Below are 17,467 nucleotides of genomic sequence, written 5' to 3' on the forward strand. Positions count from 1 at the left end.
CTTTTTTTTTGTTTTCCACCCAAAAAAGATGCACCCATGGATCAGTGGCCAAATCATAGTATCACGAGCTCTTGGAATCAAGTACCTGCAAAAGAATAAGGACACAAAATAAGCGTAGTCATGTATATCAAGAAATTTAAGCTATGATCAAATTATATGCAAATAGAAAAACCAGGTTATAGACTAAATTAAAAAAAAGGCAAAAGGCCAAAAGTACACTGGACAAACTGTGCAAATTAAACATAACTGAGATTTATAAATAAATAAATAATTATAGGCTAGTGTTCATACCTTGCCTCTCCGTCGCCATCAAAGTTGGTGTTTTCTCACTCTCTTGGCCAAGTGTATACATCCACGTCTTCACCGTGAAGTTTCCGGTGCTGCTCTTGAATCCCCGGCACCCACAGCTTAGAGATGTCCTGCATATCCACATCCAGCCACATCTGCTGCAAACTGCCTAACCCCTCAACGCACCGTAAGTCTGGACAACGAGTTACACGGAGATTCCCCACCTGAGGAAGGTTCGAGACCCTCTCTAGGTCGCCGCATCCCTGGATTAGAAGCGTCTCAGAGAGGAACGGGAGGTCCTCCACCACCTTCAAGGAGCTTGCTTCGCCTAATTGGAGCTCTTTCAAGCTGGTGGCCTCCTGTCCTAGCTGTCGTGGGAGAGATCCCAGCTTTGGGCAGCCCTCAAGTTCCAATCTCTTCAAGCGTGGCAGCAGCTGCATCCCTGGAGACGGGGCTTCCCCCTTTTGTATCTCAGCAAATCCATCCTCTCCCCCTTCCGCTGCCTCTGCATCTCCCTCTTCAACAAAGGACCACTCCTCCAAGTTAGGCATATTCTCGATATACAACGATTCGAGCTTGGGGAACGCAACAACCGCATCCTTGGATCTGTGATTATCCCCCCTGCAGCCCACAAATTCGGGTCCAATCTTGGTAACTGCTGCTGCTCCATCAATTCTCAGATATCTCAGATTAGGCAGCTGCCCGAGTGGTGGAAGATGCACACATGAATTGCAATCTATGAGTTTTAAGTATAAAACTGAAGACAGGTGGGTGGTACCAAGCCATGTGGGATACCTCCGGCCAAAGAAACTATGGATAAATAGATCTTCCAGGTTCTGTGGAGGGATTAGCTGCTCAAAGATCTTCTCCATGTTGCTAACATCTTCCTCTGAATATTGTTCATCTGTACGTTCGGTGCAGAGCAGGCTCAAAACTTTGAGATGTTTTTTCTCTGTCAGCAATGAATCTGTACTGTAAGGAGTAGCCCTTTCCAATTTAATCATATCAAGCTGCCTTAGCTGTGAGAGATGTACCAACTCTTCCAACTTCCATCCATCTTGTGTTTTACCATTATCACTTCCACCACCAATAGGAAATCCTTGCAAATCATTGAGAAATTCCATTCTGCCTATTCCTTTTGGCACCTGATTTATTGGTGTACCAGCCAGACCAAGACGCCTTAAATTGGACAACTGAGTGATCGCCAAAGGAAGGCTATGCAGAGCATCACAACATTGCAAGTTCAATATCTGAAGATTTATGAGGTAACCGATGGACTCCGGAAGACAAGATATGAGAGTGCCATCGAGATCAAGTAGTCGTAGATGGATCAAACTTCCAATGCAATCTGGAATGGTTTGTATGGACGAACCAGTCAGATCCAAAACTCGAATGCACGGAAGTATCTTGAAAATTGTATTTCCAACATTTGGTCTCTTAGCAGATGTAAGAAGTAGTGTCCGTACTCTAATCATCTCTTTGTCCATATTGGACAACACTATAAAATCCTTGTCAGTGACAACTGAAACACGTCTTAGTTTGCACAAAGTTTTAGCCCCCAATGAGTGTGGGTCTCCGCAAAAACTTTCTTCTCCAGATATATGTTGAGCAAGTTGTCTTAGAAGGTCATGCATCTTGAACCTACTACGGTCAGCACGTTCAGGGTCTGGTTGCGCGAGATTCCTATATATCAACTCATAGTAGTACTCTTCTGCTATGTCTTCTAGTAGCTGGCCTTGCTGCTCCTCTATAAAACCTTCTGTGACCCAAAGCCTGATAAGATCATCACGTTCAATGTAGCAATCTTCTGGATATAAGGCTAAATAGAGAAAGCATTGCTTCAGATGACTTGGTAAGTCATCATAGCTCAAATACAAAGCACCTCTGAGCTCAGTAGGAAGGTTTCCCACAGACCAAGCATTTCTATCAATAAATTTTCTCCACTCATTCTCTGTTTTCTCTTTATTTGCAAGAACACTGGCAGTAACCTTGATTGCAAGGGGAAGTCCACCACATTTGCGAACAATATCATAACCCATATCCTGAAGTTTTTCCACATCTTTTTCTTCATCAATGTTCATACTCTTCCAAAGCATCTCCCATCCTACATCTGCTGACATCAGATCAACTCGCTGCACATCCTCCATCCCAATTGCATGTGCAATTGTATCGTGTCTAGTGGTAACTAGAATTACTCCGGTTGCAGCAGCATGTAATGGAATTCTCAGCAGATTGGTCCACACCTCAGGCTGCCAAACATCATCTAGCACAAGGAAGAAACTTTTTTCTGTAACTGCAGCTGCAAGCTTGCTGCTGAGCTCTCCAACGGTTTCGCCTTGCTCTTCATGCACCCCAAAATTCCGAAGAACTTCTTTCAAAATAGCAACTTCCGAGTACTTCTGAGAAACACAAATCCATGCTTGGTTACTAAATACTCCTTTTATCTTTTGGTCATTATATATCCTCTGTGCTAGAGTTGTCTTCCCAATCCCTCCTGTTCCAACAATACCAACCTTGTATGCCTTCTTCTCTTTGTTTGCAAGAACCAGCCCAGCCAATCTTTTGCAAGCATGTAATGTTTCCTTTCCCACAAGATTAGGCTCCACAAGGTTGATACTTTTCTTCACAGTCGAAACTTCTGCTTTAGGCTGCAATTTCTGAAGCTTTAAAAATTCACTCAACTTTGATATCTTCTCAAGTTCAGCATTAAAGTCTCTGATTTGAACAGCAATCTTGCGACGGTTCAAAACATTAGGAATGCAAGTAAAAAACGAAATGCCACAACATTTAGTTGACTCTGTTGATGATGAAGGGTGTTCTGCTAGTAGCTTCCCCCCTTCAGATCTTGCCATGTCGATAATATCATCAGCATAATACATAGCATCTCTAAGCTCACCCAGCCAATTTTTGACTGCTGATTCTTTTGTACTCCTTTCCTCAGCATCATTAAGTACGCATTGTATCTGGGTCATTTTTCGCTGTAGTTCTTTCAGTTCTTCTTTTACCCCTAGAATCTGAACTGCCTCTTCTGTGATCATTTCTTGCAATTTTTTTGCACATGATCCAACAAGAGAATCCAGTATGGCTGCCATCAGAAAAACTTGACGAGGTTGATCCACGTGAAATACAAAGTGGCTCCTCTAAAAGTGGGGCAAACTTGCAGGCTGGTAATGAATGTAGATCATGAGTTAAGATTGGTTAAAAATCTAGAAAGTATTCACTAAATCTGTATGAATGTTAGAGAAATTCTGACTCAAATAGTCTACTGGGGCGAGAAGCTCCAGTTATAGCTTTAGTGTGCTACGTGGGCTTTGGAATTTAGCACACCAAGGTATGCTGGTGGAATTCCAGAATAGTGGGACCAAAAAATGAATTTCCATTTCTGTACTGGAGAGTAAAGTAGGTATGAAGGTTTGTAAATCATGCATAATGCATTTACAGGTGGCTGACGAAGCTAATGCGCTAATACTCGCTTTGCTACTTCTTTGGCTTTAATAAAATTGAGTCCCTAGGCCTTCCGTGTTAAATTTAGGATGAATGCCTAGTGATTACTCATCTTAGTATGCTCGGTGCCTAGTGTCTAGATCACCAATGTAACTGAACACAAGACAGTAGGGGTCGTGGTAACGCAAGTCATGATATTAAAAATAATGTCATGGAAACCAACATGCATGATCTTTAGAATAGTACGATTCTTACCTCAGAAAGGAATCTTTCAGAACGAAATAAACATTGGATAACAAGAGTCAATAGCAATCATCTGGCAGAAGCAGGTTGCTCCATTGATCAACCCATCTCCACTTCACATGTAGATCAACCCATCAGCACTGAAAGATCCCATGAATCGGAGCCCAGGAGGATGAAAAGTAACTGGTTGAATAGGCCGGTGCACAGAAAAGGTAATGGGAGGTTATCAGCCACTCAATAAAAGAAAGCCTCACTACGGGAGAGTGGAAAAGGAGAAGTTGAATTAAGTGTTTCCCTTAAGACAAAGCTAGTTCAGCGGATGCTAGGAGATATCCAACTGAACAGAGCTATAAGAACTGAAGAAAATACCTTAATAATGGTATGTTGATTAGAGTGCTGCAGGCGAGCGGGATATATTCATACAGATTGTTCCATCCCAGTAGGATCTCTTTGCTAAACAGCCAAACAAACAGATAGGATTATGACACCGATCACGAAAGCTCAGCTGCATTTGCATCATCAACGGGTGCAAATTAGGTATGAATTAAGAAACGTTAAGACAAGAAAGATGATGAAATATGTACTCTCTATTGATCAAGGGGCACACTTGATATTACCTGTTACGAAGGTTACTGAATGCAGAAGCGGAGTGTTACAGAACGATGGAAACTGATGGATGCAGGATCCAGAGAAATGGTTGGAAGTCAAAGAGCAGTCCCTACTGAAGCAACGTGTCCTTGCATCTCATCAACAGTTTGGGGCCACACCTTGCGCAAAATATGTATTGTAACACGGTCTACAAAGTCACCCTGTTCTGATGTGGCCAGTAGCCTGCAAGCTGCAAGGCTGCTTAGTACTATTACTACAATTCACCTCGAGATTTAAGATTGAACCGCTAGAACCCCAAATTCTTTTATAGGGGATGTACATATGCTCGTTAAAAGAAGACAGTTGAGAGAATGGACACAGCTAGAAAGGTTGAGGTTTATAGCGGAGAAGAAGAATAAAAGCACTGAATAAAAGGCATGGGAGGTAGAGAGAGTACCTGACAGGTTGAACTGATAAGCCACGGATCATAGTACCGCTGCAGGATTATATCGAGTCTGGTAAGCCAATCACGAAAGAGATAAGAAGGTGGACTTGCTAGTCAACCAGCCCGGCATACGCGAATAGTAAAGCTTGGCTTGGTTGTCGCAGCCACCGTGGTCCTTCTCCACACTGTCGCTTCTTAATTTTATATCCACCTAAGACGTAACCAGTCTTTGATAGTACTACTGTACTGCCAATCAACCGAGCAGAACGGAGAACTGGTCGCTCATCCACTCGTTGCACTGCAAGTTGTTAGAGGGTTACATGTTTTTAGTTTAGTGGGGATGTGTCTAACTGCGCGCTGCGTCTCGGGCGACTCGGGGGGCGACTGGGAGCTCGTCCTCCCGGAACGCCGCCGCCGCCGCGCCGCTCGCCGCCCTGGGGGTCCGCGGGAGCCACGCGTCTCGCCGGGGAGCAAAGGGAATCGCTTCTCCCTCCTGGCCGCCGCCGTCGCCGAGGCCGAGGGCTCGGTCCTGGAGCTCGCAGATGAGGAGAGCTGCGTGTTGGAAGATGTGGAGGAGCCACAGCTGCCCCTTGCTCCGCCGAATCTGGGGAGGTTCTGGCCTGAGAAGGTGGTCGATCCGCCGCTGGTGCGCGCCCGTGACGCCTCGAGGGAGAGGAGCATCTCGCCGGCGCCGCCCCCGCCACTCTCGTCGCCGTCCCACTTCCCTCCGCTACCTGGTTTGGCGCCCGTGGGGAGGGGCCTCTCCGAGGTTGGTGGGGGGGGCTCTGGATCTGGTCAGATCCGCGTCGGGGAGCACGTTCTGGAGCTGCCATCGTCCGGTGGGCGGCCGGAGGCGGAAGGGACGCCGCCGCCGCTAGGGTTTGCTCCTCCCTTGGATGCTTTGGGCGCCGGGATCCGTTGGGCCCGGCCGGGCCGGCCCACGGGAGGGCTGCGGCCTCGGCCGGCCGGTGGAGGTTTGGGCCGGCCCAAGGTGCGGTCAGCTCGGGTTCCGCGGGTGCCCCTGGATCGGACCCGTTGGATGCGCGCCACGTCGCCCAAGTGGTGGATGGACGGTTGGGTGGCTCTAGGGTTCCCTGGTGGGACGGTTCCGCCCTCCGCCGCCCGCTTTTAAGTGGCTCGGCTTCCTCCCCAAACCCTAGATCCACTTCTCGGTTTCCCTGCCCCCGCCTCCGACGTTCGCCGCAACCTCTCCGCCGCCAAGCGTTTGTCCTTCCACCTCGACCCCGTCTCGGAGCGCGTACTCCTCTCCTCGTGGCCATGGAGGGAGAGGAACTCCCACGGCAAGCGTCCCTACGACGAGTTCAACAAGGGCTATCCCCGCGCCCGCGACCAAGATCTGCGCCAGAGGCTCGACAGAGAGCAGGAAGAGCACCGTCGGCAACAGCGTCAACGCGACCGCGAGGCGGAGCGTGCGAGCTCCTCGTCCCGGCGTTCGAGGGAACGCTCACGACGAGGAATCGCGCGCGCCACCGCCACCTCCACCTCCCCCTCGTGGCCGCGACTCCGGCCGGAACGCGGGCGGGAGGCCCTTCGCCGGCCCACGGGACCCCAGGGGAGGTCTCTGCTCCTAGCTGCGGGCAGGTCACCGGCCCAGGGGGGGCTGGGGCCCCCAATCTTGATGCGGCCCACATCACGTGCTACAAGCTGCGGCAAGCAAGGTCACGTCCGGGCCGCTGCGTCGATGAACCATTCTGCGTTAGCTGTAAGAAAGTCGGGCACCTCTCCGCCATGTGCGCGGCGGTCTCCAAGGCACTGGCTCCTTTACGGGCGGGATTTGGAGGCGGGAGGCCCGGGTTACTGCTGCACTGGAAGTACACGAGGAAGAACTTGGAAGCCGGTGTCCAACTCCGCCTTGTTTTCCTTGGGGGAGGGCAGCTGTCCGCGGAGCAGGTGGAGGACGAGTTCAAGGACTTAGTTGATGAGAACTGGGATTGGCAGGTGCGCCAAATCGGCCCTTTGGATTTTGCGGTGGTGTTCCCCTCTAAAGAGAGTCTCCGCATTGCTATCCGTGGGGGCGGCCTCACTCTGCCATGTACCAAGCTTAAGGCCATTGTCACTCTCCCGCAAGGCGACCCTCTTGCTGCTGAATCTCTGAAGGAGGTTTGGGTCAGGTTGCTCGGGGTGCCGCCTCCGTTTCGACACGCCGATCGCCTTCTCCTTTCCACTCGCGAGGTGGGGCGTCCGATTGGGGTGGACGTTGCCTCGTTGGCTCACCCGGATGCGCCGGTGCGTATGTCCTTTGGATGCCGCAAAGGGGACCAGCTGCTCGATCACATCACCCTCTTCGTCAACATGCAAGGCTACCGTATCCAAGTTATTCGCGAAGCTCAGTCGGCCCAAGACTCCCCTCCTCACGACCCGCCGAAGTTCCCTCCCGGAGATGGCACTGAAGACAAGGAAGAAGATTTTGATGAGAGCCGATGAGGAGCGCTGGGACGGGCGGCGGGGACGCCATGCTCACAAAGGATCGTCCTCTGCCCCTGGAGCGCGCGGGGAAGTTCCTCGTAAGTCTGTCCCCCTCGGCTCCTCCCCTGGGTCGCCGTCTCCTTGCCTCCAGCACAACGCAAAGGATCTCAGCCCACAAATCCCTGCCTCGGCTCGCAGTCAATACGGGTCCAACTTGACCCCCACAGGCAACATCTTCCCTATGGTCGCTCAAATCATCAAAGCTGCTCTGCCGTCTACTCCCGCTGAGGGGCGCCAATCCCCGGAGGCTGCTATCGGTATTGATTCCCTCTGCGAGGTCCTTGTTGAGGCCCCTTCGTCGGCTGGTCCTGTCTCGCCCACGCCGGGCAAAGCTCTGCCCATGTCTGAGGCGGAGCGGGAGGAGGTGAGTTGGTCCAGCCCGTCCTTGGGTGCCTCGGACCAAGAGTATCTGCGTAACAGCGAACAAAGGAGCAAGCTGAATCACGATCGCCCCTCTCGGAAGCTCATGTTGGAGGCGGCTGCTGCTACCAACTCCTCTCCAGCCCCGGCCCTTGCGCTCCACCAAGCCCCGGCTATCAAGAACGCCAACCCCGGCGAAGGACAGCCACTCCTCTTGGACACTCCCATTTCGGCGCCGGGCGCGCCGGTGGCGCGTGCTCCTCGTTCCAAGGCCTCCCCGGCGGAGGCGCTGCGCAGAGTGCTCGCTCCAAAGGAACCTCCGACGGTCCGGTCCTGGAGCGGGCCATCCGGGCCACGGCGGACAAGAACAACCTCGACAAGAGCGTCATCGACACGGCTACTCCTTCGTCGTCCACCCCCGCTCCAGGTAACTCCTCCTCTCCAGCTGATTTTGTTGCCTTTCAAGATTCCTCCTTGGAACATCTCCTCAAAGTCGCCAAGGATAGCTGCATTCTGTTCAAATCATCGGAAGGGTCACCGGCCCAAGCGGTGGCGCTTCTCCAGGCTCGGGAACGCGCGCAAGCAGAGCTGTTGGCAGCGAGACGTAGAATCGAAGAAGAAGAGGCCAAGGCTAAGGAAGAAGCTGCCCGGGACTGTTCGCGGCATGCGGCTCCTGGTGTTGGCGGCGTAGGCTGGCTCCACGGGGGAGCCACCCGCGAGACGCCGGTGATCCTCCTCGGTTGGGTGCGTGGAGGAGCCACTGCGGGCTCGGGCAAAGCCAAAAAGCCTTACGTCGCCAAGCGGCGAGCTGCTCGCGAGCCCACTCCGGTTGGTCATAGACACTGTCACCCGCCAAGCACGGGCTGCGAGCGAGAGGGTCCCAATGAGAGCCACGATGCTGGAATATTAGAGGGTTCGGTCGTCGGGGGAGACGAACCTTGTTGAAAGAGTACCTCCGGTTGCACCGCATTGATCTAGTTCTCTTACAAGAAACCATCAAACAGGATTTCACGGATGCTGAGCTTGCTAGCTTGGAGGTGGGCGAGAAATTTTCTGGTCTTGGCTCCCAGCTAGCGGTCATTCAGGTGGCATGCTGCTAGGAGTTAGGGACAGTATGTTTGAAGTTGGAAGAATGGACAGGGGTCAATTCTTCTTGAGTTTGGCTGTTCTTCATCGCATCTCCAACAAGAAGCTGGAGATTATCGGTATCTATGGTCCGACGGATCACGCTCGCTCCAGAGGGTTCCTGGACGAAATCTCGGCCAAGGTGGCTAGGTGCACCTTACCGATCTTCATGGGAGGCGACTTCAACCTTATTAGGGCAGCCGACGATAAGAGCAATGACAACCTCAACTGGCCTCTGATGGACTTGTTTAACAACTCCATCGACGCTTGGGCTACGAGGAAATTCCGCGCACGGGAGCACGGTTCACTTGGTCCAATCACCAGCTCAATCCAATACGGTCCGCACTAGATCGAGTGTTTGTGTCCTGCTGACTTTGAAGCTATCTTCCCGTTGTGTTCCTTGTCCGCTGAGACTAGCCTTGGCTACGATCACACGCCACTTGTGTTTGACACCGGAGAGGGTTTCCCGGTGCGCTCCAACAGATTTTTCTTTGAAACAAGTTGGTTTGAGCGCCAAGAGTTCGTCCCCTTGGTCCAGCACTCGTGGGCGAGACTTATGACCAGGGTGGGAGGCCGCGACATTATTGATTGGTGGCATTATATGTCCGCGGGCCTTAGACAAGTCCTTAGAGGCTGGAAACAAAACCTAGGAAGGGACACCAAGGCAGAGAAAGCCGCTTTGCTGACCCAGATCGCGGAGCTTGACGTGCTGGCTGATGCCACAGGGCTTGACGAGGACGCCTGGGCCTCCAGATATCACTTGGAAGAGCAACTGCTGCAGATTTATCGCATGGAGGAGGAGCAACGCGGCAACGCGGTAGAGTGAGGTGGGCGGCTGCAAGGGGATGCAAACACCGCTTACTTCCACGCCGTCGCTAATGGGAGAAGAAGAAAATGTAATATCTCGAGGATTCGAGCCGACGGTGGCACTATCTCGGACCCCAAGCTGATTCGAGCAACACGTCTATGAGTTCTACGGGGAGCTGCTTGGTTCCTCCGCTCCAAGGGTTTGTGGGCTGGCGCCTTCCTCTTGGGGTGAGGGAGCTCGCGTCTGCGAAGAAGAAAATGAGGAAGCGATGCGCACCTTCTCGGAAGCGGAACTCGAGGCCATAGTCAAAGAGATGAAAACCGACACTTGCTCCGGGCCCGGACGGCTTCCCGGTGGTCTTCTTTAAGCGTTTCGGCCTACGGTCGGGCATGGCATTCTGCATATTCTTAATGACTTTGTGCTTTGGGGCGCATTGACATTGCTAGGCTCAATTTTGGCATCCTGTCGCTTATCCCGAAAGTCTGCGGGGCGGAGCAAATCTCTCGGTACCGCCCAATTGCCACTGATCAATGTTATTTTCAAGATCATTTCCAAAGCCTATGCACTGTAAGCTCGATCCTATCGCTCACGGAATTATCTCCCCGAACCAAACGGCTTTCATTAAGGGCGGGAACATCCTTGACGGTCCGCTTGCCCTCCTAGAGATCATTCACGACATCCGGACGAGGAAGCACGGTGGGGTGCTACTCAAGGCTGGACTTTGAAAAGGCCTATGATAGGGTGAGCTGGGACTTCCGGGGGAAGTCTTACGTTGCAAGGGTTTCGATGCCGGATACATCCACGGGATTTTGCAGCTGGTCTACGGGGGACAAGCTGCTATTTCCATTAACGGTGAGGTGGGACCGTTCTTTAGGAATAAAAGAGGGGTTCGTCGGGGAGATCCCCTCTCCCCTACTGCTCTTCAATTTTATCGGAGAAGCGCTCTACGGGATCTTATCGCCGCGGCGACGGCGAGGCCATATTCACGGGTTAGTTCCACACCTTACGCCGGGAGGAATTACGCACTGCGGTACGCGAGACGACACGCTTATCCTCATCCGGGGCTCGGATGAGGATATCGCAAACCTTAAATTCCTTCGATGTGTTTTGAGGATATGTCGGGGCTCAAAATCAACTATCACAAGAGCGAAGTCTTTGTTACGGGACAGCGTGCCGAGAGATAGAAACATCATAGCCAACAAGTTGAGCCGCAAGCTTAGCGGCTTCCCCTTCACCTACACGGGCTGCCTATCTCGGACGGGGAAGGCGACGTGCGAGCAGTGGTTGTTCTTGGTGAGGAAGTTGGCTGCTAAGATCGAACCCTGGGTGGGTAAACTTCTTTCCTCCGGGGGGAGGCTCATTCTCTCTAACTCCTGCCTTGATAATCTCCCTATCTTTGCGATGGGGCTCTTCCTCCTGCATGATGGGATTCATGCGAGGTTTGACTCCCACAGATCCAAGTTCTTTTGGGAAGGGGCAGGCCCAAAGAGAAAATATCACCTAGTGAATTGGCCTTCCACTGTGCCGTCCTAAAGAGGTTGGGGGCTTAGGCACTGGTCAACACCAAAAAGATGAACTTGGCGCTGCTTCTCAAGTGGATTTGGAGGCTTTATAATGAGGAAGACACGATATGGGCTCGTATCATCCGCGCTAAGTATGGGGACGCCTCTGACCTGTTCTCGGGCTCAGGCCAAGGAGGCTCCCCCTTCTGGAAGAGCCTTCACAAGATTAAACACCTGTTCAAAGCCGGAGCGAAGCACGTCGTCGAAACGGTGCCCGCACCAACTACGGAAGGATTGGTGGCTAGGGAGAGGCCCCATCATGGATTCCTTCCCTTTGCTTTTTGCCATCTGCGACAACCCTGACATCTCGGTGGCAGATGCTCTCCAACATCAGGCCCTGCAGGTCCGTTTTCGGCGTTCCCTTGATCAGGAGGGACTTCGCCAGTGGGGAGAACTTCAAGGGATGCTCACCCCCGTTCTTCTTAGTCCTGGGCAAGACTTGGTGTCCTGGCACCTGGAAAAATCGGGCACCTACACAGTCAAATCCATGTACGCCCAGCTCTCTCAGGGTACGTCTATCGCCCACGCAAAAGACTTGTGGGAAGCGAAGCTCCCGCTCAAAATCAAGATCTTCTCTTGGCAGCTGGCACTTGACAAGCTTCCGTCAGGACAACAGATTCTCACCAGACACGGTCCTTCAAACGGCCTTTGTGCGCTGTGCGGCGCCCCAGAAGATGCCAGCCACATTTTCTTTAACTGCTCCTTGGCATCGTTTTCTTGGTCGGTTTTGCGCCAGCTACTGGGGTGTAACTGGTGCCCGGCCAATTTTGCTCAATTCCACGCCATCCTTTCTGGTTTTTCGGGTTATCCTAGGAGGTTCTTTGTGGGTGCTTTTCTTAGCCCAATCTTGGGCGCTTTGGAATGTGCGCAACAAGCTTGCGATCGAAAAGAGACTTATTTCTAACCCAGCTGACATTATTTACAAAACCATTATATTTTTGCAGCTGTGGAGCCTAAAGGCCAAGGGAAGAGAAAAGGAGGGGCTAAGCTGGATGGCACGCGAGCTAAGGGAGCTGTACGTGCAGCTGAAGCCGCCGGCGGGGTGAAGAAGTAGGCGAAGGGATCGGGGAGCGGGTCCTCTCTGCATGTGTCTCCCCGCAATGAGCTATCTTTTATTTGTGCACGATGTCGTTTTGAACTATGGTCTCGGCGAAGCTGTGATGCCCAGCAGTGTGTAACCCATAACTTGTTACTCTGTGGCTTTATTAATTTAAAGTCGGGCAGTGCTGCCTGTTCTCTAAAAAAAAAAGTTGTTAGAGCACGGTGCTTGATTTTTCCGCAGCAGCGATAGCTATCGTGTGGAATAAAATGGCTCTTCGTCTCGGATCCTTTTCAGGACCTTGGACCGGGTTACAACATGTCGCCGGCTATTCTTCAGATAATGCCATAGTAGTAGCGTCTCTTTCAGTATCATTCTGCATCCCACGGTATGATTGCTGCACCCCCATGGGGCTCTCACAGGCGTTTGGATTTTTGGCCGTTCGATCGAGGTGACGTGGCGCGATCTCGGCCGGTCGTTCGTCCGGGCGGCGAGGCCCTCCCGCGGACCCACTTTTATCCATGGGTCACCGAAAGCCCATCCCGGCCCGGCGACACGCGAGATAGGGAGACGAGCACGCAAGACGCAACCCTTGCGTCCAATCCCGTCGCTGCTCCTCCCCAATTCCGGCTGGCCATCCAATCTCGTCGTCGCTCCTCCCCCAATCCCCCTCTCCTCTTTTCAGCCGCCGCCGGCGCTCAAGACCGAGACGGCGTCGTGCCGTTCCTCCACCCTCTCTCTCGGTGGCTGCCCGGACGGCGGCGGGGTCCCCGAGGCGGACGCGGCCGGGGCCGGCGCGATCCACGCGGCCGCCACGGCGAGGCGCGGCGTCGGCGCGCGGTTCGCGGCGAGTTCGTGGGGCGGGCCGGTGGGCAGGTTCCGGCGGGGCGCGGAGACGTACGCGGGGCAGAAGGAGAATGCGGTCGCCGACGGCCTGCGGCGGCGCGCGGCGGAGGTGGAGATGCTTTGTGCCGATCCGGAGTCTCGTTTCCACGGAGGCCGACCTCCGGCAGGGGCCGCCGGCGTGCAGACAACGCGCGGCCGGTCTCCACGGCGGCGGCGGCTCGATTGGAAGCGTGGCTTGGCAGGCCATGATGGAGATGGCCCGGGGAACAAGGCGAAGAAGGTGGATCTGCAGTGGAAGGAAGAGATGAACAGGAAGATCGCCTCCTAGAAGTCCCTCTCCGTCATCCTCTTACGCGAGCCTACCAAGGCTGTCCTTAACGAGCACGAATCTTCCCACAAGGTATGTTCTAACTTCTCCTTTTCGTTAATTTGTAGCTCTCTTATTATGTATAATCACCACTAGATCCCATCGGTTCTGATCACGTTTTTTGCTTCAGGATCCTCTCACGGTGTAAAGCAGGTCCCCTCAACCATGAATCCATGAGTCAGTCCAAGGTTGTCTTTTCTTTTGCTCTGATTTCTCTCATCCTCTCTCTCTCTCTCTCTTTCACGTTTTTTTTGTATATATGCCTATAATGTGTTTGATAGAAATCCAATGAGCTCTACTGTTTACTCAGTAATTCTTTACTTCTGAAATTTAGCTGCAGTTAACGATCTCTTAGCTATAGAGTACATCAGCTATGTGCCTAGGTATATTTTTTCGATAAAGGGAATATATTAATATCGAGAGATACCAATTACATCCAGCCTCTGCAACAACGCACCACCCTAATGGCACTACGGATGCACACAGCCAAAAAAACGAAAAGAAAACTAAGAAACAAAAGTCCCGCTACGATATCACGGACCTAACAACAGCAATACATCCACCACCATGACAACACCCGAATTGCGAGACTCTCCAAAAAACGACGCCTCCAAGAAGGGAACAAGTGCTCCAACACCGTCGTCGCCCGATCAAAGATCTTAGGTTTTCACCCTGAAGATAGTCCCCACTCTCAAAACAATGCCTCCACCAAGGTCACTGCCAGGCACAACCAGTTAAGGCCAGACCTTGGATTTTCACCCTGACAGGTAGGACTCTGCGCTTCACATGTGTTGTCGCCCCCACTCTCATACCGCTGCTGTGAAGCCCGGACACCAAGCGAGCCCCTCAACAGCGCGAAGACTTGAACCTCCCTTAGCTAGTCCTCCCCTCCGGCCTTCATGAAATTCTCTTCTTCCGACTTTCATCATGGATCCATAGTCACTTGCTGTCAACACAGAAAAAGAGCTTCGCGCCGCTCCTCCGGAACCAAACGGTCGGAATAAATGCATGGGTGCGCACGACCGAATACCTCTGATCCAGCAAACTCCAGGCAAAGCACTGTTACATTCGCCGGCGGAGCCTTCCGGAACTCAACCCTCCGGCCAGATCACGAGTCCAGGCCCCCGGTAGGTCCTCCTCTTCACGCAAGAGAGGCCCTAGGACCGCCGCCTTTATTCAGGCCGGACCCCCACGTCGGCGACCATCCCGGGCTGGCCAACCCAACCCTCCACCGGCGACACCATCACCGGCTTCCATGCACCTCCATCTCACCGCCGGCTGGCGATGATAGATCAAAAATCCACCACCACCAACCGCAGTCCGACCCTCTCCGGCGAAGAAGAGGCCACCTCCTCCGTCAAACCCAAGGCTGCTGCCCGGGCGCCCTCGTGTCGCGGAAGATGCCCGAGATCGCCTCCACGCACCAACGAGAGGCGGGGGTGGATGGCATGGCGCGAGCCGAGGGTCTGGCCGCCACCCACCACCAACCCCTGCCGGAGTGCTGCGGGAAGCCGACGAGAAGAGGGAGACCGCAGCGCCGCCCATCCCACCCGCGCCGACCGGTCCGCCAGGGGACAGCCGACGGGATGGAGGCCGCCGCCGCCGTCGCCCATCCCACGCGCGTCTGCTCCGCCAAGCATCGAGGAGGTGGGGATCCGGCCGCCGATCTGCACGCGGCGACGAGGAAGGGCCCCCGCCGCCGCCACGCCCCGAGGGACTTTGCCCGCGGCGGCGCTACCGGCGGCGGCGGCGGCGGAGGGCGGGGTGCGGGAGGGTTAGGGTTGGGGGCGGAGGGTAAATCAAATTTGGCGGAGGGCCAGTGCCTAGGTATATGACAGAAAAGATTTGAGATAAGATTCAATACCATGCATTTAGTGGCATTCAAACTATATAGCCATATATTTCGGGCCGTTGTATTTCTTTTTAACTAAACAAGAGCCCGTTGCGATCTTACTGTTTACGTTCACTTACATCACATGAAAATTTCTTTATGTCATGTTAGTCTCTGTATTTATGAGTTTTAACCCAGATCTTCCCATGAACATTGACTTGCCTTCATGATTTTTCAGGATTATTTCTATTATACAAATTGTTTAGATTCTTGTAATTATTGTTTACTATGAATTGGATTTTATTGGACAGGTCGGGAGAGTCGGTGCTCATCACCCAGATTCCTTTGCTTGTTATATAGTATGAGCCACCAAGGTTTGTTTCACATGTCATCTCATAACTTAACTGCATATACTGCATGCTTAGGATGATCTAATACCATAGAACAAGATACTCACCATTTAACAGCAGGACCAGATCTTTTAAAACTGAAGAGTCATAACTCTGGATTGATGATGTGGCTAATGCTGGATATTTTGATTAAATAAGGTATACTGTTTATCTCATATTTCACACTGTTCATACTCACCATATATATGTTGTGAATGATCCTTGACCTTCTGAAATATACTTGATGGTGTCGATATTGCTAGATCTCAAAACAGACTATCCTAACATAAGATTCACTAGAATGCATACAAAACCATATTTGTCAGAATCTGCTTTGATTTCTGTCTGGTTTGTGTCCTAAAACATGTTGTAGCATTGGTCATATATGTACACAATTCTTTATACATCTGCTAACCATGCCGAGGGAGCACGAGCACATGACAGCATAGAAGCTCATGCATTTTCATGGCCTGGTGTCTCTGAAATTTCTTAATTCCTACTGCAGATAGAAATTCTACTTCAAGAATAATCATCCAAATGCCATGCTTGTGTGATTTACTTATGACTAAAACCAATCTAGCTATGTACCCATTTAAGTTGTGTTCGGTCAGCCATTTCTTTGATTGTATTATCGTCTCGCCTTGGTTATTCTCATTGCAGCGTTTCATGTTGCAGGTTTGCAAAGAGGAGTTGGGATTCCCAAGAAACCTTGACGGTTTGAGGGCCAGCCACGCCATGGCAGAAACTAGAGCTCAGAAATAATCGGTATGTCAAGAGACATGTGTATGCTTCCTTTCTATATAATGAATGGTCATTCTTTTCTTCCGTCTTAGCAAGACTGCATGTTTATAATTAGTACACCTTGCACAAAAAGATAACTTTGAAGGATATTTTTTCAGAGAGTTTTGCAGGTATTGGTACGGGAAGTATGTGCACGTGAACTCGTGAAGTGTTGTAATCCTCTATCAAGTAACAAACAACACAAAAGCTGAGCTATCATACTCAGTGGCTCACAGGATATCTTGATGAACTGAGTTGTTGTATGGGGGGAACTCATGTTTGTTCCTTTTCCTGAAGGCACATATTTTCTTGAAGATCGATCCTTCTTGTTTTATCTTAGGTAACTATCTCAACACATCCCTTCTACTCTGATTTTTAGAACACATATTCATTGACACATGCCATTAGTTAGTCCAGGCATATCGACAAAAAACTTCCTTTCCAATATGAAATGAGTAATTATAAGTAACTGTTTCCATCTGTTTTGTTTCATCACTCTTTTCAACTTGTGGTGATCTGTATAGCTTGTGGTGACCTAAGATGCCATTGATATTTACGTGCATCATACATCCAGCCATGTGGGATCGATAAGGTGTAATACTCCAATTAGTTTGATCCTCTTATCTCTCCATTGGCTCAATACACTTTAAGGGCTATTATCATACTTCTAATTTCATTGCCACTCTCTTCATTTGGGAGAGGTTTTTATTTCGACCCTATGAATCACTCTATTTATTCTCCAAATGTAGTGCAGAAAAATATTTAGCTCACACTTTCAGATTGGTTGTCATTTACCCTCTGAACTGCAATTAAGTAGCTTATGCTTGTGGATTTACCTAGCCGGTATTTAAGTAATTGGTTTTGT

The 17,467-nt window shown here is 51.4% G+C and overlaps 1 protein-coding gene and 1 long non-coding RNA gene across 3 annotated transcripts; one reads left to right on the forward strand and one right to left on the reverse strand.

Moving 5' to 3' along the window:
* Positions 1-322: 322 nt before the first annotated feature.
* On the reverse strand, positions 323-4,403 carry LOC124703114 (putative disease resistance protein RGA3). Its single transcript, XM_047235325.1, has 2 exons — positions 3,988-4,403; positions 323-3,452 (listed from the first exon to the last, which is right to left on the reverse strand). Exon 2 carries the CDS (start codon positions 3,378-3,380, stop codon positions 327-329), a length of 3,054 nt encoding a protein of 1,017 aa, XP_047091281.1. The 5' UTR covers positions 3,381-3,452; positions 3,988-4,403; the 3' UTR covers positions 323-326.
* Positions 4,404-13,617: 9,214 nt separating this feature from the next.
* On the forward strand, positions 13,618-16,936 carry LOC124699093. Of its 2 annotated transcripts, XR_007001258.1 has the most exons (5): positions 13,618-13,635; positions 13,733-13,790; positions 15,745-15,807; positions 16,498-16,587; positions 16,722-16,936. It is a non-coding gene; the product is annotated as an uncharacterized LOC124699093 (long non-coding RNA). The 2 variants fall into 2 exon arrangements; XR_007001257.1 differs by lacking the exons at positions 13,618-13,635; positions 13,733-13,790 and adding an exon at positions 13,932-13,985.
* Positions 16,937-17,467: the final 531 nt, after the last annotated feature.

The sequence above is a fragment of the Lolium rigidum genome, chromosome 3 (genome assembly GCF_022539505.1).
Source record: "Lolium rigidum isolate FL_2022 chromosome 3, APGP_CSIRO_Lrig_0.1, whole genome shotgun sequence".
In the NCBI taxonomy this organism is placed as follows: domain Eukaryota; kingdom Viridiplantae; phylum Streptophyta; class Magnoliopsida; order Poales; family Poaceae; genus Lolium; species Lolium rigidum.

Bases quoted from the DNA above. Each gene is read 5' to 3' on its own strand.
- LOC124703114 (XM_047235325.1), bottom strand. From the start codon at position 3,380: ATGGCAGCCATACTGGATTCTCTTGTTGGATCATGTGCAAAAAAATTG.